This window comes from Carassius auratus, unplaced genomic scaffold (assembly GCF_003368295.1).
Source record: "Carassius auratus strain Wakin unplaced genomic scaffold, ASM336829v1 scaf_tig00013124, whole genome shotgun sequence".
In the NCBI taxonomy this organism is placed as follows: domain Eukaryota; kingdom Metazoa; phylum Chordata; class Actinopteri; order Cypriniformes; family Cyprinidae; genus Carassius; species Carassius auratus.
The window spans coordinates 16111-43108 of record NW_020524364.1 but is presented as its reverse complement, the minus strand read 5'-3'; the positions used below and the strand labels follow the sequence as shown (position 1 = coordinate 43108).

At 34.3% G+C, this 26998-nt stretch overlaps 3 protein-coding genes, 1 long non-coding RNA gene and 1 pseudogene across 5 annotated transcripts; 3 read left to right on the top strand and 2 right to left on the bottom strand.

Annotated features, from left to right (window-relative positions):
* Positions 1-1686: 1686 nt before the first annotated feature.
* On the bottom strand, positions 1687-2879 carry LOC113073866 (uncharacterized). Its single transcript, XR_003280556.1, has 2 exons — positions 2570-2879; positions 1687-2456 (listed from the first exon to the last, which is right to left on the bottom strand). It is a non-coding gene; the product is annotated as an uncharacterized LOC113073866 (long non-coding RNA).
* A 3854-nt stretch (positions 2880-6733) lies between these two features.
* Positions 6734-8178, top strand: LOC113073863 (transcription factor HES-5-like; annotated as a pseudogene).
* Positions 8179-8301: 123 nt separating this feature from the next.
* On the top strand, positions 8302-23146 carry LOC113073864 (transcription factor HES-5-like). Of its 2 annotated transcripts, XM_026246611.1 has the most exons (4): positions 8302-8999; positions 17949-18119; positions 22179-22355; positions 22445-23146. In XM_026246611.1, exons 3-4 carry the CDS (start codon positions 22305-22307, stop codon positions 22811-22813), a joined length of 420 nt encoding a protein of 139 aa, XP_026102396.1. In that variant the 5' UTR covers positions 8302-8999; positions 17949-18119; positions 22179-22304; the 3' UTR covers positions 22814-23146. The 2 variants fall into 2 exon arrangements, with proteins under 2 accessions (XP_026102396.1, XP_026102397.1); XM_026246612.1 differs by lacking the exons at positions 8302-8999; positions 17949-18119 and having other exon boundaries at positions 21771-22355.
* On the top strand, positions 10465-11505 carry LOC113073862 (transcription factor HES-5-like). Its single transcript, XM_026246610.1, has 2 exons — positions 10465-10606; positions 10701-11505. The coding sequence occupies exons 1-2, from the start codon at positions 10550-10552 to the stop codon at positions 11103-11105; spliced, it is 462 nt and encodes a 153-aa protein (XP_026102395.1). The 5' UTR covers positions 10465-10549; the 3' UTR covers positions 11106-11505.
* Positions 14821-15832, bottom strand: LOC113073861 (transcription factor HES-5-like). Its single transcript, XM_026246609.1, has 2 exons — positions 15691-15832; positions 14821-15596 (listed from the first exon to the last, which is right to left on the bottom strand). Exons 1-2 carry the CDS (start codon positions 15745-15747, stop codon positions 15192-15194), a joined length of 462 nt encoding a protein of 153 aa, XP_026102394.1. The 5' UTR covers positions 15748-15832; the 3' UTR covers positions 14821-15191.
* Positions 23147-26998: the final 3852 nt, after the last annotated feature.

The following is a 26998-nucleotide window of genomic DNA, read 5'->3' as shown; positions in this document are numbered from 1 at the left end:
TCACACACCTTCTGATCAGAAATAGTCTCATGCAGTGAGAATATGCAAAAATATGTATTTTTTTCCTGCATATTAAATTTATCATGGCATATGCAAAACTGTTTTTTATCAAAGCTGTTTTTTTTTAAGATTTTAGTAACATTTATGAGTCATGTTTGTATTTAAATGACAAAAGTGTCTTGAGCATCTGATGCAAAAGTTTAGTCATTTTAAAAGCTCATGATGCATAAAGGAAAATAAACCGTGTTAGTGCAGGAATTCTGTTCCCGCTGCTGATGACATCTTCAGTGACATCATTAAACCAGCTCGTCAAGCTCATGTATGTAAATCTCCAGAAGTGTGTGTTCTCCCTCGTGTGTTTGTCAAATCCTGAGCTTGTGTTGGGGTTTAGGATGCTAATGACACGAGAACTGTGACTCTGTTCTCCAGAGTTTCTCACACACACAACAACAGAAGTGTGTCTATTCACATGATAATGAGCCTCAATACAGGACAGACTCCCTACAAGCTTTCTCACGCCGCTGATGCTGAAGATTTGTTGAAATAAACATACATTTTCACATCAATCTGAAGATTAATTTCTTAAAATAAAACATGATTCAGTTGTTTTCATTTTGCACTGATACAATAAGTGTACGAAGTTAAAATAGTATAAAGTCCAATCAACTGATCAAGTCTGTTAGTTGAGTTCTGTTGTCTCTGAGGGTCTTTGAGTGAGTTCAGTTTCTCACGCTCTGGTCCTTCACTAAATTCAGTTACACAACAATAGACATGTGTCCTACTGAAACCCAAAGCAGACACACGTCTCCAAATGATTACTGCTTTAAACTGGTCAAACTGGCTGCTAGTTGCTTCTCTGACACAAGTAATATGAATCAATCTGAAACACTTGCAACCTGATTTAAACAGCTGGCAATCCTTTCTGTCTCTTTATATTTTGAAGATAAATGAATCCATATTTACTAAGAATAAAACTGCATTTCAAATATCTGGTCATTTATGGTTTCCTTGGATTAAAACAATTCAGATTATTAATACCTGAGAAATGAGAAAAATATATTTTTGTCACTTCAAGCAGTTTACTGTAGAATTACTTTTCAATATTGCTGGACTTAATTGGCATAATTTCCCTGAGGGATCTAATTTAAAAATCAAATAATCACAGTATCTGACCTAATCTAATTTTTAGAACTTTTTTGATGAGAATTGCCACAAAAAAAATAAAAAATAAAACAAAAATAAATAAGTGCAAGAGAGAGTATAATCAGAAAAATTTACAAAAAAAAAAAAAAAATCCAAGATTTTCGCTCCTTTTTTAATTCTTGCTGCACATATAATTATTCCATTAAGAGCTTTTTTGTGGCAATTAAGTTTTGTTTGTGTAAGAATTATTTAAAAAATACTGACGTACTATTGCAAAATATTAACTGGAAAATACTAGAAAAACTTTATTGCTCAAATATTAACAATCTAAATCATTTTAATTGTACAAAATATTCCTTTCTTTTCATGATCGTGTTTAAAATATGACATTTTATGACAAAACAGAATGCAACAGCAGAAAGTACATTTGAACTTGTTTTTATTATTTTGTGATGACATGATTTCATTATGAAAGCAAATAAATCGGTGATAACATATCACAACATTTGCATTAAAAGGTCTCCAAAAAACATAAAACACATATTGGAATTCACATCAAAATACATTTTATTAAACTTTACAAAAGTCATGTGACATATTAACATTCCTCCACATGAGGGGTGAATGTAAAGCATAACAGAAAGAGTAGTGCTTAATGTGAAGGTAATTAAAAGTTAATCACAATTTTATGATGACATATACATCCACAGGTGTCAAACTCAACAAAAGTGAGTTATTTGCATGGCAGAAAAAACACTGAACCACATTTAGATGTGATTCTATGATATGATTTAATGTCCTATGAGGACAACTGAGTGTTTATCATACTGACAAAATATTCAAAACCAGCTCCCAATGTGGGATATTTGTACTTCACATAAAGCAAAGGTTTACAATTGTGTAATAAGAAATGTAATTGTCCTTCACTGAAGGTGTACACAAATGCATTCAACAATGCACAACACATCCAGCAAAACTGGATTCATAAAATCAAATCCAATTAAACTAAGTTGCACCTAACATAGATGTGAATTATAAAATCTGAGACAGATTAACAGTCTTTGCATATCAGAAAGAAATATTGTGAACTAAAATGTGGTTCACATCCTCTGTGTCTGATAAAGATTTGTTTTCCTTGTTTGCTTTCCTTCAGGTGTCAGGTGTTAAAATCAATGCATTTGCTGTTACTGTGAAGTGCAGCTGATAGAGGAACCGCCACTTTTACTTCATCAGATGTTTCAGAAACCACTGGTGTTTCAGTAGATGCTGTTGATACCATCTCTGCACATCTTCTCCACCATCGGCTTTCTCAGCTGCAAATGAAGACAGAAAAGCATCAGAGAAGTGTCCTTGGAATAAACCAGTGATTGAGAAGAGCCGTGAAAGCTGCTGCAGTAATGCTGCTGTAAGTAGGATGTGAATGTACCTTGTTGTTGAGAGGGAGAAGCTCCTTTGAGATGATTGTAGCTGTCATGTCTGGATCTCTGTGCTGTAGATCTCTCTGTTCAGACTGAGTCTGGTTTGCACTGGCTGCAGCTCCTCTATTTATACTCCCAAATCTCCATATGAATGTGTGAGGCTTGAGCTTGTTGGAGTTTCTCACCGTTTGGAGCCAATGGAAGAGCTCAGACAGACAATGAGGGATGTGGAGCGCCACATGCTCAATGATCCTCCATCAGGAGCTCAAAGGAGCAGGTGGAGAGTGACTCTGGGAAAGTGCTGAGAGCTCATGTTCACATCAATGACACTGAAGCAATGTCTTAACCAAATCAGGGCCATACTGAGATTTCATTTCCTCTAAAATAACCACACAGTATCATAAAAATGAGCAGAGCAATGACATTTTTAAAAGAATTTAAATGCATTATGTGTGCATTTACACAAACACATGTTTCTCCTGGAGTTTAATCGTTTGTGAATGAAATCAACACAGTTTATAATCAGTTAAAATGCTGTAATTAAACGCACTATTTTAGGTCAGTGTAACAGGATATTCTGGTGAAGCAGCTGCTCTATGAGTTCTGTGGTTGTACCTGTTCTCAGGATCGTGTTCCACACACACACACACACACACACACAGCTGGTTCATGGCACAATGTGGACCCCGATCACACGCCCCAGCGCTCCTGGATCTGGTGGAGCCACAGAGACACACAGCTTCCCACACTTCTGTATCATCATTAAATCACTCACACAATAGAAGTGTGTCGTTTCCCACAGGACTGGACTAACTGGGTTTCTGGAGGGAAGCCTGAAGCATGCTCACCAACTTTTTGTTGATTTATTTACGTACTTAATGTGTTGCGAGCATTTCAGTGATCCATTTTTATAAATTTTTGTGTTGTGATTTCATTCTGTAAAGCACATGAGTGACCTTTTAAAAACACTATCTATTAATAGTTACAAAAAATTCTTTATCTACAAATATTAACACTGTATTTTGTTCTTGATTGCAAGTGAATATTGATTAAAAAAAAGAATAATCTAGAAAAATACACATAACATTTATTTAAACTCATTAAATCAACTGCATTTCTATTTTAAATTATAAGAATACAGCAAACATTTTCAATAAATCCCCAATTCTACATATTGAATGCAATATTTTTTTATAACTTTCAAAAAATATTCTGTGTTTTCGAAGTTATAACTAAAAAATGTAATCTATTTTAAATTAAAACTGATATTTAACACTGGCGGCAGATATTAAGTGAAAACTGATTAAAAATGAAACCACTTTACATCCAACTATAAATTCAGTTTGCCATTGAATCATCAAATGCAGTAAATACTTCCACAAATCCCCATTGCTAATCAAACTGTGAGAACAGTGAAATCCCGAGTGCTCATGCCCTCAATTATTCTCCCACAGCTGACCCTCCAGATGGCACTATTGAAAATACAACCCCACCCGTCCACTAAAGAGCTCAATTAAAAGCCCACGGACCAGTGACTCTCACGACAAGCCTATTGTTCCATTTTCCTCTGATTGGCTGGCTATGGATATGTTTTGGTATAAAAGTGGGCTAGATAGAGGGTCTTGTGTGAGATTTGGTTTAGCCACTGAGAAAGAGCCACACAGATCTCTCAACCACCGAAACTCAACATCAGCACCAAACATGCCTTCCTACATAGACATCACCCCTCAAGACAACGTTCATCATGCTAGGTAAGAAAGGCATTGAAAGGAACCTGCAATAGTTTAATTTTCCTGCTTGATATTATTTCTATATACTTACAATGACACTAAAGATGCTTTCTTCTGGATTGCAGGTGCAAACTCTACAGCTTGGAGAGAAAATGTTTCAGCAAAGTGGAGAAACTGAAATCTTCTTTTGAAGACCACCTCCAACACGGTATTCCCACATCTGACATTTTGGAGAAGACCGTGTCCTTCTTCAGCTCAAAGAAGGCCTTAATCTTCCCCAGCGGCTACTCCAGGTGTTCTCGTGAAATTCTGCGTCTTTCTCCCACTCCAGATCAGGACGTTACGCCATTGTTTTAAAGTCAACGTCCATCACAGACTGACCTGTACATTAAAGGGTCATCAAGACAAGCACTTGATCGGATCTCATGTGCTCGCACATCTACCTCAGAGGAAAAAAGCACTTTGCATGTTCTCTCTGGACTTTTTATTCCCTCTAAAGGACTGATTATGTCTTTGTAAAGTACACATAAAGGAATGTGCATTGAGTGTAATGAAACCACCAAGCTGAGGATGCATTTTGTGCGATTAGATATAAGATTCTGCTGTATTTTTCTGTTGAAGAGACATTCCCTGAATGTTTTTAAAACCATTTGACCATGCTCTCTTTTTGAGGACATGCAAAAACTTTTTAAAGATACAGTGTATCATTTGATTATTTTTGTGATGATGTTTTGAATCATTTGTATAATGCTCTAGTTTGTTTTTATAAAATAAATGATTGAATTGCATCGATGTCTTCCTTTAATTTAATTATTGGAATGTGGGCAGATTCATAAGAAAGAACTTGCTATATCTACTAAAACAGCTTAGAAAACCATCTTCTTAAATGCCTAATCATTTTGGTGCAAGAGCCTTTTAGGTTTTCAGTGTGTCTGAATTACCTGTAAATGACATGGGTTGACCAAACCACTATTTTACCTGATTACAATTATATGGACACAGATAACATGTCACAGATAACATGCACATTTATATAAACTTTTTCCAAACAAGCCTGCGTTATAAGATATGGGGACATTTCCGGTTTTGTTAAGTTCTCTGACTTCCACAACAGGTTTTAAAACTTATTTTTCTAATAACTGTTAGCATTTTCTGTCCATCAAAATTATGGAAAGTAGTTTTAAATCCTGGAAAATAACTGGTAATCGCAACTAGGATATAGACATTCATCTGCTGTCAGTAACACAACCGTTACTTTATAACTTTTGGGGCTATCTATGGTCACTAATATGCTTTAAATTGTGACCCTTTTATATTTTCTTTTGGTCTCCAATAGTTATGAGATTGTAAAAATAGTAAGTAATATATATACAGAGTGAAATGTCCTGAGGACACAGGTGTGTGGGTGGATAAAACACAGATAAAGAGAAACTTTTGTTGTTCAGTCAACATCCATTTAGAGCCAAGTTTGTGAAAACCCCAAGAGCTGCAGCTCTCAAAGCACTTTTATATATAATGAGCTTCTGAACGATTTGATGTATACAGAAGCCTTTTAGGTTTTATTTGCAATGCAGAAATAATTTTACTAGTTTATGCAATGGCATGAAATTTTAAATGTGAAATAAAGTAAATTTCTTTTTTTTTTTCAGCCCGTCAGGAGGTTTTCCTCCAGATGGTTGGTGACGTCAGGTTGATCTCTGAGTCTTCAGCGTCACTAAAGCTCCATTCAGGACTCGGACGCTTTTGTGCTTCATTGATGTGAACACAGAGAGTCAGTGTGGGAACCTCACATGAGAACAACTCACACTGACCAACACACACACACACACACACACACACACACATCTGCTTCATCTGGAGTGTGACATCACCGCAGCAATGATAATGCTGAATAAATTATGACATGTTTTATTAATTACAACATTCTAAATCTTAAATCTGGAAATGTATGCACTTAAATCTAGTCAATAATGTAAGAAATAAGTTATACATCGAACATTTTCTTACATAAATAAATTCATCCTTTGACAAACAAACACACACATAAAAATGTGACCCTGGAGCACGAAACCAGTCTTAAGTTGCTGGGGTACATTTGTAGCAAATTATTTGATTAGTAATATGTATTGCTTAGAACTTCATTTGGACAACTTTAAAGACAATTATCTCAATATTTAGATTTTTTTGCACCCTCAGATTCCAGATTTTCAAATAGTTGGATCTCGGCCAGATATTGTTCAATCCTAACAAACAATACATGAATAGAAAACGTATTTAATCAGCTTTCATGTGAAGTATAAATCATCAATTTCAAAAACTTTACCCTTATGACTGGTTTTGTAGACCATAGTCATATATTTATATATATGTACAAACATGTATGCATATGTGGAGAGTAAAAATGTGTGTGCTCACCGTCTCCATGTGTGTTTGTAGTAATGATGAGCGTGTGCTGCTTCAGTGTCATTGATGTGAACATGAGCTCTCAGCACTTTCCCAGAGTCACTCTCCACCTGCTCCTTTGAGCTCCTGATGGAGGATCATTGAGCATGTGGCGCTCCACATCCCTCATTGTCTGTCTGAGCTCTTCCATTGGCTCCAAACGGTGAGAAACTCCAACAAGCTCAAGCCTCACACATTCATATGGAGATTTGGGAGTATAAATAGAGGAGCTGCAGCCAGTGCAAACCAGACTCAGTCTGAACAGAGAGATCTACAGCACAGAGATCCAGACATGACAGCTACAATCATCTCAAAGGAGCTTCTCCCTCTCAACAACAAGGTACATTCACATCCTACTTACAGCAGCATTACTGCAGCAGCTTTCACGGCTCTTCTCAATCACTGGTTTATTCCAAGGACACTTCTCTGATGCTTTTCTGTCTTCATTTGCAGCTGAGAAAGCCGATGGTGGAGAAGATGTGCAGAGATGGTATCAACAGCAGCATCGAGCAGCTCAAGTGTCTTCTGGCTCCAGAGTTCCTCGAGCAGCAGACTGATTCAAGATGATTTCCTGGAGATGAAGCTCAACTTCCTGCAACGACACAACTCCAGTTCACATGCTGTCAATCAAGGCTTCTTCAGGAGAGTCTGTGAGATTGTGCACTTCCTGTTCAGAGATGAGATGAAGACACAGAGCCAGAGAAGACTGCTGAAGCACTTCCAGAAGCTGCAGACATCATGTGATCAGAACAGGAGGGAAAGTGTCCTTCCAGACCAGAAGATCTCCAGCAAAGACATGAATGTCAACAAGAGCGCCACCTGGAGGCCTTGAGAGAGCCTTACAGACTCAGACTGAACGTCTATATTAGACTCAGTGGACTATTGTTTTCTTTTTTGAGGAAAGTGTTTATTAAATTCTAATTTGGATTTTTTTATATATAAAGTATGTTATTATACATTAATAAATTTGCTTCACTTTGCTTTGAATTAGAAATTATGCATATTGATGTATAATGTGCAAGGCATGTATTCAGGTGTTTGAATACTTCCAACTTCATGTGATTCAACATTTCTGTTATAGAAAGAATTACATTTCCCATCTATTTTGATGAACTGTCTGTTACTTATTTAAAGTATTATCAATTTGTGCTTCACAATGAAGCTCACATACGAAGCCTTTGAGTAAATAGATATTTCTTATTGTTTTGAGGATATTTGGACAAATCTTGTCAGTTTACAAAGTTTTAAACAGTTCCTTTTTTTGAACAAGTTCTGTTTTATGTACCCTTTCCTTTCATTAAGGCATGCATTGTGATGAAAACTACGTTTTCAATGACTCACTTGTATTGTATCAATGTACATGTGTATTTGACATTGCATGTGTGATGTGCAAAACATCTGTTTTCTCATTAGAGATCTAATAAATCAAACTGCTTTTCAATCCACTTTAAATTTTCACTGGTATTCACATTTATGAGCACAACATTTTTTAATACAAAATTTTTTTAATAAGTGATATCAGCTACAACATGTTAAAACAATTCTCAAACTCTATGGTTTTCAATTCCGTCTTTGCGTACTATCACTCTGCACATTGTCATGATTTTAGTTCAAAAGGAGCATAGGTTTTATTCAAAGGGCAATAGACATGCATTTAAGTTGTATTTATTTACAGAGGTATATTATGTCACATTTCACACATCTCTTGTAAATTTAATCCATGTGAAAAGAAGCTGCAGGCCATGAATTAATTTCCAGGGATTAGGGAGCATGTCAATCGTTCATACATGGATATACAGTTCATACATGGATCTCTCTTCTAAAGAGCTGATCTGAATCAGGTGTGTTAAGAGACATGCAAAATATACAGAGCAGTGGTATTTGAGGACTAGAATTGAGAACCCCTGTTCTAACTAGATTAAATCCAAAGGAGCATGCATGGCTCTCTTGAGTCTTGAAAGTCTATGAAAGTGTAGGTGATCTTTGCACCAATCTAAGTGGCGTCGATGGCATAAGTGCATCTGATTGGTCCTTTGCAACAGGTGTGCGCGTGCAGAGACATGTGACGCAGATGACGCAAGCACGGCGCTGTTTTAAAAAATGAACGGTCAACTCCAAAATAACGGCTTTGTCGAGTTTGACAAGCCGTCTCTCGGATATCCACGTTGTAAATATCTCAGATGTTCGACTGCGTCTCTCAGCGTCTTTACCACAAGAAACGTTCGAAACTGCGTAGAAAGAGGAAGAAAGTTTTAATGGAAATGAGGTAACGTTAACTAAGATCTGAAAGGTCATATTGCACTTAATTTGTGGTTCTCAGGACCCTATATGCTCTCACAGCCTTGGTTTTGATTGACCGGTGCCATTATGTGAATATTTAAAGACAAAAAGTGTGTGACTGGGAAATTGAGCAGTTCACTGTAATTTTACCAGAGCTAACGGTCATTACTCATTAGCTCAGGTTACGCGCATAGACTGTAGGTTACGCGCTATACTGGCAGCCAATCAGAGACCAGCACGAGCTGCGGGCTTTAAAGTCGAGACGTCGCTTTTAAAATCGGCCCGAGCTTCCTTCCTCTCCCGCTGTGGGTAAACACTGTCACGGGCCACTAAAAGTGTGCCTGACACCTGCGAGTATGTCCAGTAGTCCTGACAAGACCAACAAGTTGGTGTGAGGCAATAAAAAGACTCAGACACGCGCTTCAAACAGAGAGAGAGTCTTGATCCTTGAGGGATTACTCCCAGCCTCAGGTTCCAGTTTATTGCATCTGTCTGTTACTGAGGTCTTTTACAGAAATGCTGATTTCTGGATGTGATTTTAACGATTTAATCTGGAAATGCATGGATTAATTTAATTTAAACATTTAATTTGATCATAAAAAATATCAAATTTAATTTGACTTCTTGATAGAAATCAGTTAAATAATATGATAAAATGCCACATCAAAAGATTTATCAGTAACAGACATTATTATTATTATTGCTAAATGTACAGTTTAAGAATATTCCTGAGATAATTTAAAATATCTAATTGGTTGTTAGTTTTACTAAAAATGAAATATTGTGAATATTTACAAAAAAATATAGTAAAATTAAAATATTTTAGCACTTTAAAAAGTTTTTAAACCAATTAAATCAAGATTTTGTCAATTATACACACACACACACACACACACACACACACACACACACACACACACACACACACACACACACACACACACACACACACACACACATATATATATATATATATATATATATATATATATATATATATATATATATATATATATATATTCTTTTTTTTTTTTTTTTTTTTTTTTTTTTTTAAGTTATATTTAAGTTACTTTTGAATAATTAAACCTGGGTCTCATCTGAATATAGCCATAGAGGCTGACTGGTGCTAAAAAGAACAAAGAAAGAAAATATATTTAATTCCCAGCACTGGATTGTGTTAGTTAAAAATAAAAGTTTGCATCAAAAATAAATGTAAATGCATGTACATCTTCAGTATAATAACGTATTTAGAGCATTAAACATTCAATTTGGTTATCAAACGACTGATTGACTAGTTGATTAATTGGAAGGAACTAGATAAGGTAAATGTAAGTCCTGTAGGATTTGTACAGCCAGTGTTTGATTTGATTTGTGGAGGACGCCTCAGCCACTGGCCTCTGAGTGTGGGAAAGCTAATCCTGACTGGGACTCATGGCTTTGTAATGCTAATGAGCTCCTATAAATAGAGGAGCACGACCCTCATTCCCAACACAACTGACTCGCTCTCCTCAGAGAAACATCTCTCCGTCTGAAAGAATGGCTCCGAGCTACATGACTGACTACTCCAAACTCTCCACCAAACAGAAGCATAAAGTAAGTATTTCTCACATTTGAATCAGTTATTTCTCTTTAGTTCTGCTATGAATTCTAAAAGACAGAACTAACCGAATCTCGTCTTCTCCAACAGTTGAGGAAACCAGTGGTGGAGAAGATGCGCAGAGATCGTATCAACAGCTGCATCGAGCAGCTCAAATCCATGCTGGAGAAGGAGTTCCACCAGCAGGATCCAAACACCAAGCTGGAGAAAGCCGACATCCTGGAGATGACGGTGGTTTTTCTGAAACAGCAGCTGCAGCCCGAGACCTCGGCTCCACAGAAAGCCCACTTTGACGGCTATTCCCAGTGCTGCAGGGAGACCGTGAGCTTCTTATCTGGAAACTACGAGGTGGACGCTGTGCGTCAGCATCTGAACCACTGCCAGGAAGCCCAGAGATCATCTAAAGACCTCGCTCACGTGTCTCCAGCTTCCCATCAGATCATCAAGGTGAAGCAGGAACCGAGCACTCGCAGACCTCTCTGGAGACCCTGGTAGATGATGACAGACTTTGACAGAAGAACTAGATGGTGGTTTTACCATCTCTTATGTAATAGGAGACACCTCCTTTTCGCTTCTACCTAGTTTGTAGAAGAAAATAGGTTTCACAATGTGAAAGTATAATCTTATACAGAGGATTATATTCTGATAAGAAGTTTATTGTAAAACGCCTCTGTAGTTTTCCTCATGGATGGACAATAATTTGTATAAATCTTCACAATGAAGAGTCGATAAGCATCTGTTTAACTCCTGTGGAGTCTAAGTAATTATTTGCAATGTTTGATTTGCAAATGTAATGGTTTCTTCTTATGAAAGATGTGAATTTTCCTTATTTCCAATTTGTAGTCATACATATCATACTGTTACATACCAATAAACAACTTGAAAACCAAAAACATTCCTGCTCTCCTTTTTATTTTATTTATCGGAACAAATGCTTTGTGTTGCACATGATTAATGGACTTTTGACATTTAAGAAATTATTTTAACAAACCATCACCACATTTAAAGTTGTCAAGTGGTGCCCATTTCAGCTAATAGGATTCCATTTACACTTAATAGTCAAAGAATTTTCCAAAATGACAGTAAAAAGTTAGCATTTACATTTATGCATTTGGCATGCACTTTTATCCAAAATGATAGGCATTCAAGGTACACTCTCAGGGGAAAAAGGCACTAAACCTGATAGTGTGGTACTTTCACCTTTCAAAAGGTATTAATATGCACCATTTAAGTAGTAATATGTAAATTTTAAGTACTAATACGTACCTTTAAGGTACTAATATACAAACGTTAGGGGTAAAAACAAACATTTTTACCTTTTTTTTTTCTGAATGCATGAATTTTATCAGCCTTTTTGCACAACATTTTATGTGTAAAAAGCCTGATATTATCCATTAGCCAGTGATTGTTGCAAACTACACTCCTTTTCATTATTATCCAATAATCAAAAATGTTTTATCCCTTAACCTACATTGACCCATTAAATGAGTATAAAACCGCATGCCAGATTTAGCAATATCTGTATTCGTCCCATGTGTCCTCAGTTTTAATATCTTCATGCCTCTTGAGCATTTTTTGAATCGTCTAATAAGTAGCATGCATTAAACTAGACTTGGCTGAGTTTGTGAGAAAACTGCGCAGGGGCTTAATGTTGGTGTTCGTTCTTTGAAACGCTTGATAATAGGTGCTGTGTGCTGTCAGCTCTGGTTTCATCAGACAGCTGGTGTGGCCGATGGAGGGGGGCTGTGTCGCCCATCGAGTGTGGGGCTGGCTTCTCCCAGGATTTCCCACACCCGTGACTCTGGCTCCCGTTTCAGATCCGACATTAAGGAAGTGTGCCGTGCTAAATCATCCATTAGGTATGGTGGTGTGAACCCTGACCCGTCCCTGCTACTGCCCCTGATTCAAACCCGAGCCCCCTGGGAAACAGCTATTCACTTGTTGTTTGAGTCTACTTGTTGCAAACTTGAAGTGGCGTATTGTTATGGGTCATGTGAGTTAAAAAAGTTCTTTGTGCTTTAGAAACTATTTTCTACAATGTTTTATTGTGACTTTAGAACAACCAACAATGACAAATATTAAAAAGGATATAATAATGAAAAATAAAAAAATGAATAAAAATACAACAAAATAAATAACCATGATAGGTTAGCTATGCATTTAGTATTCCATCTGAAGTATTTAATTCAAATAAAATATTATAATAATAAATGCAACTGGTGTAGAAACAAATTTCACTCAGAACTTGCTGGTAGTTTTCACAATTACAAAGTAAAAGCAATTAAGGCATTGAATTAAACAATTAATTTTTTAAGAAAGGTATAAAGACTTAAATTTTCTTGTAAAATGTACTTCAGTAATCTTTTTATGTTTTATTTAAAAATACTTTAAATAACTTTAAAAATAAATATATATTTTTTACATTGTATTATATATATATATATATATATATATATATATATATATATATATATATATATATATATATATAATATAACAATTAAAATCAAATTAAAAATATAAAAACGTTTAAAAATAAATATTATTTATAAATAAATTATAAATGATATATAATATATATATAATATATAATTTTAATGGCCATTTCAATTAAAAGAAAAACATAATTATGTTCAGATTACTTGTACAAATCTGACAAAAAATTTATTTCACCTAGTTCAGAACAGAATTATTTGGTGAGACTTGGGTAGTAGTATATCAAATGTTGACACACTTTTATTTGAAACACATGCCGCATTTTATTGGACTGTAAGGTAAATACAGTAGACGTCAGGGTGGCCATGTGCCTCTGCTGAATTTACAGAAGCGGGAGGCTTTTGGTCTCTGAGGATGTGAGGCGGTGTAATCAGGAGACGACACACCTCTAGTGAACACACACACACACACACACACGTATAAACACAAATAGTGGCTGTTAGATCCCCTCTCAGGATCCCCCTCCTCCTCCCGTCCAGGTCCAAGCTGCTGATGTTATCAAGTGTTACAGACAGCCTCGTGATTGGCCCATGAGTGTGGGAAAGCATCAGACGCTTCAGACCCATGCAGACAAAGCATTGTAAATGGAACGTGCTTGTGTGTCATCACTCCACACTCCAGCATGATGTTTCTCAGCGATTAAATAATATTAGTAGAAAAAAAAAAAATGTCTGGTGTGCTAACCTAGAATTTTTTTAATGACACACAAGTAATACGTCTAGGTATATTCATTGCTTTCTAAAGCATATTTATTACATATGATTATAAAACAAATTTTGTACTAGAATATAAAACAGAATGTTGAGTAAAAGTTTCAGCATTCTTGCATAATTAAAAAGTTTTACTTTTAAATGCATAATACTTAAATTGTGTTTCTGAGTTTGGAGATCAGCAACTAAAAATATTACTAAATTAGTTACCACATTAGACCTTCGATATAAAACTATTAATCTGATAAGTTAAACTCACCGTACCTCAAAGTTAATACTTGTTATTTTAGTATTATTTATACTCTATACTAATACTTTTGTAGTTTCTTTTAATATTTTGAATTGGTTAATATTTTTAGTATTTTGCATTGTAATTTTATATAGGCAAATTGTTAGTTATTTTGTTGTTTTTGTCATTATTATTATTCATATCTGTAAGTCGCTTTGGATAAAAGCATCTGCTAAATTAATAAATGTAAATGTAATTTAAATGTAAATAACAATAATAAATATGACTATATAGTTTTTATTCAATTTATTTCAGTTTTATTTATTTATTTATTTATTTATTTATTTACATCAAGTTAAAACTAAATGAAGATGAGAAATGTTGCCTTGGCAACTAGCTTAAATAAAATTTTTGAATTTTTTTTTTTTAAATGTTTATTTCAAGTATTTTTTTTTTTATTTTTTTTTTTACTGTAGTTAACTATAATACGCCCGATATGCAATGGTTTGCATATGAAATATATTTGAAACATTTCACATTTCAAGTACTGATAACTCTTGATTATTATGTAAGATTAATAATCTTTCTAAAGGATTTATTAATTTTTGTGTGTTCAACTATGACCTGATATACATCTGATGCATCTAAATATTTGCATTCCTACATTTGCTGTGTTTTTAGCATAATATCTCTGGTGAATGTTTATGTGGTGAATTTTTATCATTGCTATCTATTAAGTACAATATAGACATCAATGAAAGAATGAATTCAAATGCTTTTTTAGTAATTATTTGCTTTTATTAAAAGCAGTACCAGACACACAGTGTCCACAGTGTTTCAATGCACCAAAAGGCCATCATAAGAACAAATATTGTTTTTCTGTAGCCTTTACAAAAGGCCGTATCAAATGAACATCCATCAGGACCAGACAAACTCACTGTTTGCAAGCCAAACAACATTAGGATTAGAAACAATAGCCTTTAGAGAGATTCAAGGCAAACGTCTTACAGATCTTATTAAGAATAAAACAGTTGAAACTTCAATATGAAGCATTTGAAATCAACATAGAAATGGAAATGTGTATCTCCTACAATAAAAGAGATGGTAAAACCACCATCTAGTTCTTCTGTCAAAGTCTGTCATCATCTACCAGGGTCTCCAGAGAGGTCTGCGAGTGCTCGGTTCCTGCTTCACCTTGATGATCTGATGGGAAGCTGGAGACACGTGAGCGAGGTCTTTAGATGATCTCTGGGCTTCCTGGCAGTGGTTCAGATGCTGACGCACAGCGTCCACCTCGTAGTTTCCAGATAAGAAGCTCACGGTCTCCCTGCAGCACTGGGAATAGCCATCAAAGTGGGCTTTCTGTGGAGCCGAAGTCTCGGGCTGCAGCTGCTGTTTCAGAAAAACCACCGTCATCTCCAGGATGTCGGCTTTCTCCAGCTTGGTGTTTGGATCCTGCTGGTGGAACTCCTTCTCCAGCATGGATTTGAGCTGCTCGATGCAGCTGTTGATGCGATCTCTGCGCATCTTCTCCACCACTGGTTTCCTCAACTGTTGGAGAAGACGAGATTCGGTTAGTTCTGTCTTTTAGAATTCATAGCAGAACTAAAGAGAAATAACTGATTCAAATGTGAGAAATACTTACTTTATGCTTCTGTTTGGTGGAGAGTTTGGAGTAGTCAGTCATGTAGCTCGGAGCCATTCTTTCAGACGGAGAGATGTTTCTCTGAGGAGAGCGAGTCAGTTGTGTTGGGAATGAGGGTCGTGCTCCTCTATTTATAGGAGCTCATTAGCATTACAAAGCCATGAGTCCCAGTCAGGATTAGCTTTCCCACACTCAGAGGCCAGTGGCTGAGGCGTCCTCCACAATAGAAGAGGCATCAATTATTTCATGGTTAACTGGCCTCAGGGCTCCCACGGCTTCCACACACCCAACACAACACACACAGCCAGGTTTCTGTACTTTTATTACCTGGGAACATCAGCACTCACTGATAAGGCTTCTGCAGACATATGATCATTTCCCAAGGGATGTAAAGATTAGACGCAGTACACCTTATCAGGCAAAGACAGATGCTGGAAAACAGCTGGCTGGCAGGAAAAAAGATTATTATTATTGATTGATTTATTTTTAGCCAATGATAATGAGCAAATAATATGTAATAGGAAAAAGGAGCAAAAATATTTATCTAAATATAAAATGTTTAATTGTGTTTTAATATTATATGCATACAAATGCACACAATATTATAATGTCAATTGTAAGATTTAATAAAAATATGCAATAAAAGGTTACAATCCTTGCTTTTTTAGCGCTTATTTTTTAATTATTGTAAAGTAAAAGGAATAGTACATATACACTACAAAATACAATAAAAATGACAAATATATCCTGTAAAACTTCTGTCTGGAAGAATTTTATTATTTAGGATTTTCTACTTTAAAATGTCATATGTGTTACTTTAAAAAAATATATTTTTTGTAATCTACTATAATATTTTTCCAAAGTGAACATTTCTCAAAGTTTATCCAACATAATGTGTTTATCAGGACAAAATATAAAATTTGTAATATTTTATACATACATGCACATTTATATACATATACGCACAACTATACAATATATTTTCATAATTCATATTTATAATACATATTTTTATTATACATTTTTTGTTTAATAAATGATATATATAAGCTGATGTTTCCCATATTGTTTGTGATGGGTCTAACGAACTCTAAAGCGTTTCTTCAGTCTTCACACACTCTGACTGGAATGCATTCACTGTGAATGTCGATTAAGCACAATTATCCCGTGCTCTCAAGGATGGCACACTTCTATTGTTCCGGCCCCCCTCCCACCCTGACAGAGTTTTGGGTAATAAATGGACAGATAGTGTGGGAACTCCAGGCTGGATCCTGCTCACACGTTCTTGAGTCAATAGATGGAGCCCCTCCTCTGTCAGGCTTTGAACCCGCTGCTCAGATCAGACGCGTGTGTGTTCTCACCGCTCGCTCACATCACCTGCTCCTCCACCTCACATCTACACCACCCATCCAGCACACGTCTCCATCAGTGCTTGAGCATGTGCCCTGACATTGACCATTTGATTGCGAAGAATTCTGGAAAATTTGCATAGTAATGTCATTTAAATAACCCAAGTGGCACATTTTCATAATAATAATAATAATAATTTATTGAATAAAAATACAATGATTAAATTGAATAAAAATATGAATTGAATAAAATTTTAAAAATCCTTGCCTTCTGTAAAAATACTGATAAAAGATACCTTAATAAAATACAATTATAAAAATCAGGGAATACAATTTGAGAACCCTTGCTTTTGGAAAATTCTATTTATTTAAAAAATATAATATTTTGTTGTGAACTAAAATTAATAGATAATAAAAATTACAAATATAATTACTGTAAGATAATTAAATTAATAAAATACAATGATAAAATAGTATAAAATTTGAATTCAATAAAAAAAAATCATGCTTCATTTTTGGAAACAATACAGGTACTGCTGAATTTACTTAGAATTTAAATTTATTTTTAACTTTATTTCACTTATTTTTTTACTGCATTTTATAAACCCATATATATATATATATATATATATATATATATATACACACACACATACATTTAAAAAAAAATTTTGGTTCTCAGATCATCAATGATATCAATGGCCACCCAACGCCAGATGTTTTTTGGAGGGAAACTTGCTCTTATATTCTTCTGTTGTTTTCTGCCTTCTTTAAGACTCACATTTCCAAACAGTGACCCATACTGACAGATGACACTGGTAGTTTAATGACTAGCCTGCATTCCACCGTAGAGCCTCTCATCATTCAGAGGAATATAATAAGACTCTCTCTCTCTCTCTCTCTGTCCAGCTGCAGGTCTCTCCAGAGTGGAATGTGTGAGAGCTCTGGTCTGTGTCTGCTTCCCACACTTCAGGCCGCTGATCCAGCACGCTTCATTATTCCCGCTCTCAATAGGCCATCTGGTGCTCTGCCTGCGCACACAAAGCTTCCCGCTCTCCCTCACGCACCTCAAAGCCACAGGTACGCTTTCACTCCTGAGGAGAGATTGATCTGCACACAATCCCACCAACACAAACAAACACGGAGGCATGTGTGCAAAACACGTTTCTGCATGCCACAGTGTATTTATACATGCAGATAGACATGCACTGATAGCCTCTCATACACAACAGGCTGAACTCCAAATGCAGGAAGACTACAAGATGTTTTCAATTAAGAGGGGAGAATTTCTGTCAATATTTAAATAATAATAATTGTTAAAAAAAATTAAATTTTTTTTTGAAATACATGTTTTAATAGTTGTTATTAAACTGACATTTTTATAAATATTTTATTTATAGATTTTTATTTAAAGTTGTTCAGTTTATTAAAACAGTTAAAATAAATTATTATTATTTTTGAATAGTTTTAATATTCAAATATTTAAGATTATGTTTTTTCAGTTTAATTTGCTGAATATTTTTATTGATTAAAAACAGCTTAAAAGGTTCGAATTATTTTTCTTATACATATACGTTTTTAAAAGTTTTAATAAATATATATTTTTTTAAATAATACATATTTTTATTAAATATTTGTATTCATTAAAAATTGTTAAATATTATGTTTCATTTATTAAAAATAAATAATTGAACACTGTCTTGCTTTTGAAGAAGAGACCAATTCACCAATTGTTTTCTGACAGTATAAAAGGGTTGCTTTCCTGTTTTTCCCTCTCTTTTTAAGTTTTAATGACCACAAACACACTGGCGAACTCAAGGGGTTTCAGCGGGGCAGAAGGTATCAGACAATGTCACAGTTTCACACTCTAACTGCTTCTTTTCATGCGTCTGAGCTGTGAATGCCAGAGCATGTGACGCTGGAATGTGATCGAGACCTGAGTTCCTGTCCGGAGAGGAGAGGGGAGGTTTATATGAAGAGAGGGACACTTCACACTGGGCACACAGCACTGAGCATCTGCTTCCCTCGCTGTGTGTGTGTGTGTGTGTGTGAGAATGAGAAGAGTGTTGGACAAGGGGGCGCCCACATTCAAAGACCCTTTTGCAGAGCAGGATGAATGTATTGTGGCTTTACCAGTCAATTTTGGCGGGAGATGGGAATTGGTGTGGGAACAGAACTCGGGGTTAACTAACCCAAGGCACCTCCTGATAGACACAGAGAACAAGAGGTGCACTTGTTCATTGATCAGTTGCTGCACTGAAGAATAACATTTTGCATTTTGAAAAAAGATTCTGGCATCGAAGGTTCTATGAAGAACTTTTAACATCCATGAAACCTTTCCAATAGACGAAAGGTTCTGTATAGTTGGAAATGGTCCTTTAGATTATTAAAATGCTCTTTACACTTTACATACTTTTAAGGATTAATGTTTACTGAAAGGTTCTTTGGGACTGTTGGAGTCTTTATTTTTAAGAGTTCCATTTTACTAAAAGTTCTTTGTAGTGGAATTTTTATTTATTTATTTAATTTTTTTTTTTTTTTTTTTTTAATGCTGAATAACTGTTCATGAATGATTCTTTGGGAAACCAAAGATGGTAATTTTTCCATTTCACTTTCTGTTAACACCTTCTCTGTCAATATTTTTTTTTTTTTAAAAAGGTGCCAGCCACCACCAAGATTTTTGATAATTTTCACAAAACTTTTATGAATATCTGAACATGCAAAATGTCAAAATAAAGAACAGAGCCTCTGCTTTTTCAGCTTGCAGTCATCAGTTCTTATAAAACACTAACTTTTTAATAATCTAAAGAATGTTTTTTCCACTATAAAGAACCATTTGTGCCTCATCATGGATGCATCGATACTAATAAAGACCCTTTTTTATTTTCAGAATCAGAATGAGTTTTATTGCAAGGTATTTTCACACATACGAGGAATTTGTTATTGTGACAGAATGACAGCGACAGAACAAAAACACATAAAAGAATAAAAAATACAAATAAGTCGGTAAGGAATGACAATATACAAATTGACAATTGTAGGCAGGTATATTACAAAAAGCAGTTGTGTAACAACAAGCAAAATTTAAGTATACACTAAGTATGTGTGTTAGATAAATAAATGTATGTGTATATAAATATAAATAGTGTAGTGCGTTCCACAGTTATTAATAATGCCATCTCTGCAAATTTTTAAGAATTTGTGTGCAGCAAACCAATTCAAGTGGCATTTTGCAATATTATTTTAATGGGCATTTAATCTGTGTAAAACATATGTGCAATAAGTCAACAGACTGTTTGCTCGCTAATTGCTTTAAAATAACATTATAGGAACCCGAAGCAATTTACAACTGCACAAGTGAGCCAAGTGAACCTCACATGAACCTCGCATGTGAAAAGCTGGACAAAACGCCTGTCAGCGCTGGGCTTTGCTGAGCACACTTTCCCGCGCACAGGAGCCAGCTGCGCCTTTGAGCTCTTCAAAGTCTAATCCTGGAGCCTGTGTTGTCCCAACTTTCCCACAGCAGCTCTTCAATGGGGCCCAATAGAAGTGTGCCGCTCTCCCCAGCGCATTAGTAATGAGCTCTCAATGAGACAGCCTGTCCCGCTGGGGTACATCCTAAAGAGCCACACTTAACCATCCTAAAATACTCCTTCATCTCAAATATCAAGTGGGTACAGAACAAATGTATACATAATATAAACAGAAATATGCACATATCCAACTTACAGCATGAAACAATTGTATAAAACAAGAAAAAACTAAAAAATACTAAGTATGGCTACACATTTGGTCAGCTGTAAAACAATCATTTAAAATCTGGAAAATAAAAAAACGTGCATTACAATTTTACATTTTCATATGTAAAATGACATTCCAACACACAATTAAAAAGAATAAATATCAGTGTTTAAAGCCAACATTTATATATTCTCAATATGTAAATTGTCAGTGCAACATAAAAGAATGATATTAAATAAATACTATGAATGGCTAAACATGTGGACACCTGTTAAATAATTATTTTAATAATGATTAAAATAAACATTTACTAATGTATTATTGCAATCAAAAGTTGAGCTTGTTTAACATTATTAATGCACTAAATTAACATGAACTAACAATGGAAAACTGTATTTTCATTAACTAACATTAGCATAAATATATAATAAATACTGTAATAAATTTACTGTTCATGTTAGTTAATACATTAACATTAACTAATGGAACCTTGTTTTAAAGTGTTACCAGCAGCTTTAATATTCTTATATGTAAATTGACATTTTAACAAATAAAATAAAAATTAATATACAGAAATATGGCAAATGTGGTAAATAAATATAGCCTTAATATACTCTCAATATGTACAACATAAACACTTGATATACAACAATCTAAAACTATACAGGAATGGCTAATGGTAAAACGTGGTCACTGTTAATCTGTAAAAAATGTTCTGCATCTGGAAAATATACTAATTTGTAGAATGACAACAGAAAACGAAATTTTTAATAATATGCAAAAATGAACATACATGTAATAGAAAGTATGTGGTAAATAAATATATATCAAACATCCATTTACTCAAGATATGTAAAAGAACAAAAAAAAATATTTATATTAAATATTTAATTATTTAGAAAAACAAAAATAAGTATTGTGTTTATATTTTGCACTTCCTATCTTTTCTGAAAAACCAATTCATTTCAATTAAATTCATCAACCATTCATCAACTTTTTTTTTGGAGGGAAAGCATGTGGTAAAAAAAAAAAAAAAACCGTATAGCAAGCATTAAAACACTACTGATATATATGCACTGACGTGTGTTGATTAAGAGCTAAACATCTACTCATTGTTAGCCTTTCATATAATTGTTCAGAATCTCGTCTGAAAGAGATTTTGAGCGGGAAGCGTCTGAAAGTTCTCTAATCTCTATTCACTGCATTGATCCTCTAGTTTCCCGCCAGAACAGCCATGCATGCTGCCAAAGGCTCGTGCACTCCCGCAATTTCACGCTTCCCATTTACAGCGTGCATGCACACACACACACACACACACACACATGCTCCAGCTGCTTGAGCGCGCACCTCTATTGTTTCCCAGCAATCTAATTTAAACTTTCCCTATTGAACTTTGAGCCGCGTTCTGATTGGCTCAAAAGTGTGAGAAACAGAAGAGCACGGATCAGGACATATATAACGGGGTCCTTCAGCAGAAGACACACACTCGATAAAGTGACAGCAAACATACTGCAGAATGCAAGAATGGCTCCCACTGTCTGCAAACTATTTCAGACTGGAAAAGAAAAAAGTAAAGTAAGTATTGAACTTTTTTAAGAACTCCGTTCCATTCCAAAGCAAGATTGTTTACTTCACAATCCATTCTTTTTTCTTTTTTTTTCCAGGTGAGGAAACCAGTGGTGGAAAAGATGCGCAGAGATCGTATTAACAGATGCATCGAACAGCTTAAGGTTCTCCTGAAAGCCGAGATAAAGGCCAGCCAGCCCTGTGCTAAACTAGAGAAGGCTGATGTTCTGGAAATGGCTGTGTTTTACCTGAAGAGCAACACCTGTCCGAGCGTGCATGCGCAGAGCTACACGCACGGGTTCTCCAGGTGTACAGAGGAGACCGGGAGATTTATGGTGCAACAGAACGCCAAGCCAGTTTTAAAGGGACAGTGTGACACAACACAGCGAGCCAGAGTAAGTGTGGAAGACAGCTGTCAGATCACATCAAAGAGCAGCAGAGAAGATGCGCTCTGGAGACCCTGGTGATCTTCACAGCATCCTGACGAAGACATACAGAGAACAGACTGTTTCTCAAAATAAGTCAAACACTTTGTTTTTATAAAACGTGGATGTAGACAGCAGCTGTCACGACGCAGAGAATGTACCAGTCTACCCCATACCTGAGTCTGAGAGCACGCATCTATTGCTTTACTTCACCTGTGTGGAGATGAACTTCATTTACATATTGTAAACATGAGGACTACGACTCCTCAGTAGGTTTCTGTTGAAAATGATCTTTTTAATGAGGTCTGTAACCGTTAGAGGTGTTAAATGCATCATACTGATGACAGTCTCAAAAATAAACTAAAGTTACACACATTTCTGTTTATGGTTTAACTATTATCATAAGTTTTTTTTCATAACTTGAAATACTTTTTTATGAAAGTTGAAGTTTTTATGAAGTTATACAAGTCTATGGATTTTTTTAATTAAAAAAAAAAAAATTATGAGTCATAACTTGAATGCCTTAAACCTTTAATTAATATTAAAAGCTCTAAATTTAATAGTTTTCTTAACGTTTTCTTAACGTTATAACTCATACTTAAAGCTAATAATACATGGTTTATTTATTTTTTAAACGAGGCTATAAACTTGAGTAGGCTACTTTAAAAAAAAAAAAAGTGTGTATATATATATATATATATATATATATATATATATATATATATATATATATATATATAAAAATAGAAAAACCCTAAAGATTTAATTTACAAACGTTTCTGTTTATAGTTTATTCTTAGATGAGGTCATAACTCGAATGACATGAAAACCTCAAAAATAATGTGAATTGCAATTGATATCAAATGCACTAAATTTAAAAGTGTGCTGGTCTTAATGAACAATTATTCAGCAACATTTAAATAATAAAACATTTTATTTATGAAAAGATAACTATGGAAGTCAATGTCTACTCCCAATATCTTAGTTTGAATTCAATGGAAGAAACAAACTCATCCAGGTCTGGAACATCGTGAAGGTGAGTAAATGATGACAGTATTGTAATTTTTGGGTGAGCTATCCCTTCAGTTCTTCTGATTACACTGAGATGAGGAGAAGTGTGTGTGAACCACAGCCTAGTGAGATCTGAGCAATAAGAACAGTTTGTTCTGTAAATATGTTTACATCTTTGCTATATTTGTACAGAATTATTCTGGAACTCAGTTTTTTCTTCCTCTTTTTTTCTGTAAAAAACTAAACAAAAACACCGTTTTCTGTTTAACTGAAACGGACTTATTTAAAAATCGTTCCTTGAAATGAATGTTAACAAATTAAATAAAGTAAACTTGTTTTATTTCAGCTTGGCAATATTTCCCATGTACCAAAATAATTAACTAAAATAAAGATAGATCAATAAAATGATAAACAGAACAAACATAGGACAAAAACTAATAAAACAAACACACACACAAAAAAAAAAATCACACAAACTTTACACTAAAATTAAAATAAAATCAAAATATTAAAAATAAAACTCACAAAAATTCTAATTTATAACTGCAACTATAAATATGAAAAAAAACCTTTAATTATTATTATTAAGTGAAGGATATAGTAAAAAAAAAAAAAAAAAAAAAACTATGCAGACTTGTGTTGTTAATTGTTTAGTTTTTTATTGAAATAAATCTAAATAACGAATATTTATTAAAAACTAATCAGAATGATGAATGTTGCCTCTACAAATAATTAAAATAAAACAAGTCAAACTAATAAAATTACTAACACTAAACTGAAACTAATATAAAAATGACAAAAGCATAAACTTAAAATGAAATCAGAAAATACAAAAGTAACATCTAATTCAGAATAAACTTAGATTTAAAACTTAAACTTAAAAAAATAACATGGAAATTTGAAATGTTGCCTTTAGTTAAAAATGTCAAATAAAATAAATATTTAAAAACATTAAAAATTGACCAATAAGTAATTTAAAAGTTATTTTTTTTAATCAAAATAATTGTTTCTTTCTAATTTTAAGCAGTCATTTACAGCAGGTAAGAGATGTGAATTTTATTTTAAGCAAAGAATATATTTTGAGATGCGTATTTACTGATTTTGACTTGTTGATGGGTTTGGGTTTACCTGATGCTCTGGCGCCACCGAATGGTGCTTGAGCGTTTCTCAAGGCCTTTCCTGCCTCATCAATAACCTGAAACAAGCAACTAAATGTTTTTTAATGATGTATGATTCCAGCGCATCTTCCAAAACATTTCTTTTGAATTGCGAAAAAAAACAATGCATTTATCTTAATACGTTTTTTAAAAAATAATTGCTTTTATTTTTTTGAAAAAAATAAAATAAAATAATAAAATGTAAATTCAAAATAATAAAACTCAGAATTGAGAGATATAAACTCACAATTACAAGTTTAGATCTGCAATAGTGAAATATAAATTCTAAATTCTGACAAAAACAAACAAAAAAAAAACAATTTACCATTAAGGAAATTCTATAAGTTTTCAGCTGTCAGTTAAAACAATGCACTATCTTCACCAATTGTTAAAAATGTATTTAAGAAATATTAATGCACAAGTCAACATTTTGTGTAAAATTATAAAAATTAATTGTAGCCCCCCCCCCCCCCAGGCTACATAAGAATGTTTTAACATTTCTGTATCACAATGTATAGACATAAAAATTTTACATAATGAGAATGCATTATAATTTAATATATGCATTTGAGAATGTTAACTTTAACATAAAGTTGGGTTTTTATGAAAGGTATATTTAGGGCTGGTGTAGATCGAGTCCATACTATAAGGAATTTTAACATTTATAAAACATTCTTTATTATAATTTTTAAGATGTTGTTTTTATGGGGTCCAACTAAAGTAGTCTGTCTGCAGCCGAGCAGCAGTGAACACAGTTGTTGTGTGAGCAGGAGTAAGATGAGTATGACACACTGTATCAAACAGAATTACTGAAGAACTTCTGGAGGCTGGAGAAAGATGTTATTGTTGTTCTTTCTTCTCTCAGGACGCCCATGAGTTCCTGATGGTTTTCTCTGCCCGTCTTAAAGAGGAGGGTGAGCTTCTGGCCTCAGTACACCTGTCCTGTAGCTTCCAGAGTAGCTAAAGGAGTCCAACTACCTCTCTCCAGTCATCAGTCCTCAAGGATGCCTCGTCGACAGACACCTGAGCGAGGTAATAACTTGTGTTCTGGTACTTCTGGTCATGGGCTTTGACATCACATCCTCAATGCTCAAGATGAAGAAGCGACTGGACGCTCCAGAAGAGTCTTCAGTGTCCTGCGACACAGGTGCAGGTCAGTCCATCAAACATCTGCCCTCTGCTGGACACTAACATGAATACATATTAAAAAAACATCTGCCCCCTGCTGGACACTAACATGTATACATATAAATAAAAAACATCTGCCCCCTGCTGGACACTAACATGAATACATATTAAAAAAACATCTGCCCCCTGCTGGACACTAACATGTATACATATAAATAAAAAACATCTGCCCCCTGCTGGACACTAACATGAATACATATTAAAAAAACATCTGCCCCCTGCTGGACACTAACATGTATACATATAAATAAAAAACATCTGCCCCCTGCTGGACACTAACATGTATACATATAAATAAAAAACATCTGCCCCCTGCTGGACACTAACATGAATACATATTAAAAAAACATCTGCCCCCTGCTGGACACTAACATGAATACATATTAATAAAAAAACATAGATAGATAGATGGATAGATAGATACTTGATCATACTTGATGAACGTTCCAGGAAACATTTAATAAAATAGTAATTACGAAACGAAAATTGGACAATTTTACATTAAAAATAAATGTTCAAATAACATTATATTTTGAGTGAAAATAAAGTTAGTAGAATGCTGTGCAAAACGTTTTTGTAACGTTCAAATAATGTTATAAATAGGACAATATGATATTATTATTAAGTAATTAAATATTTGTATTACTTTATCCTTATTTATTTTTAATAAAATGTTTATAATTTTTTGGCTGTGCTTATTTAATGATTTAAAATATTTTTATTATTATTTTTAAATATTATTTAAATATTACCAATGTTCATGAAATGTGTATGAAACTTTCCTTGCCTCGCCTACAAAAATCTAATAAACTAATATTTTTTTTATAGTAAATAAAAATGTAAATCATGAAATTCATAAATTACAAAATAC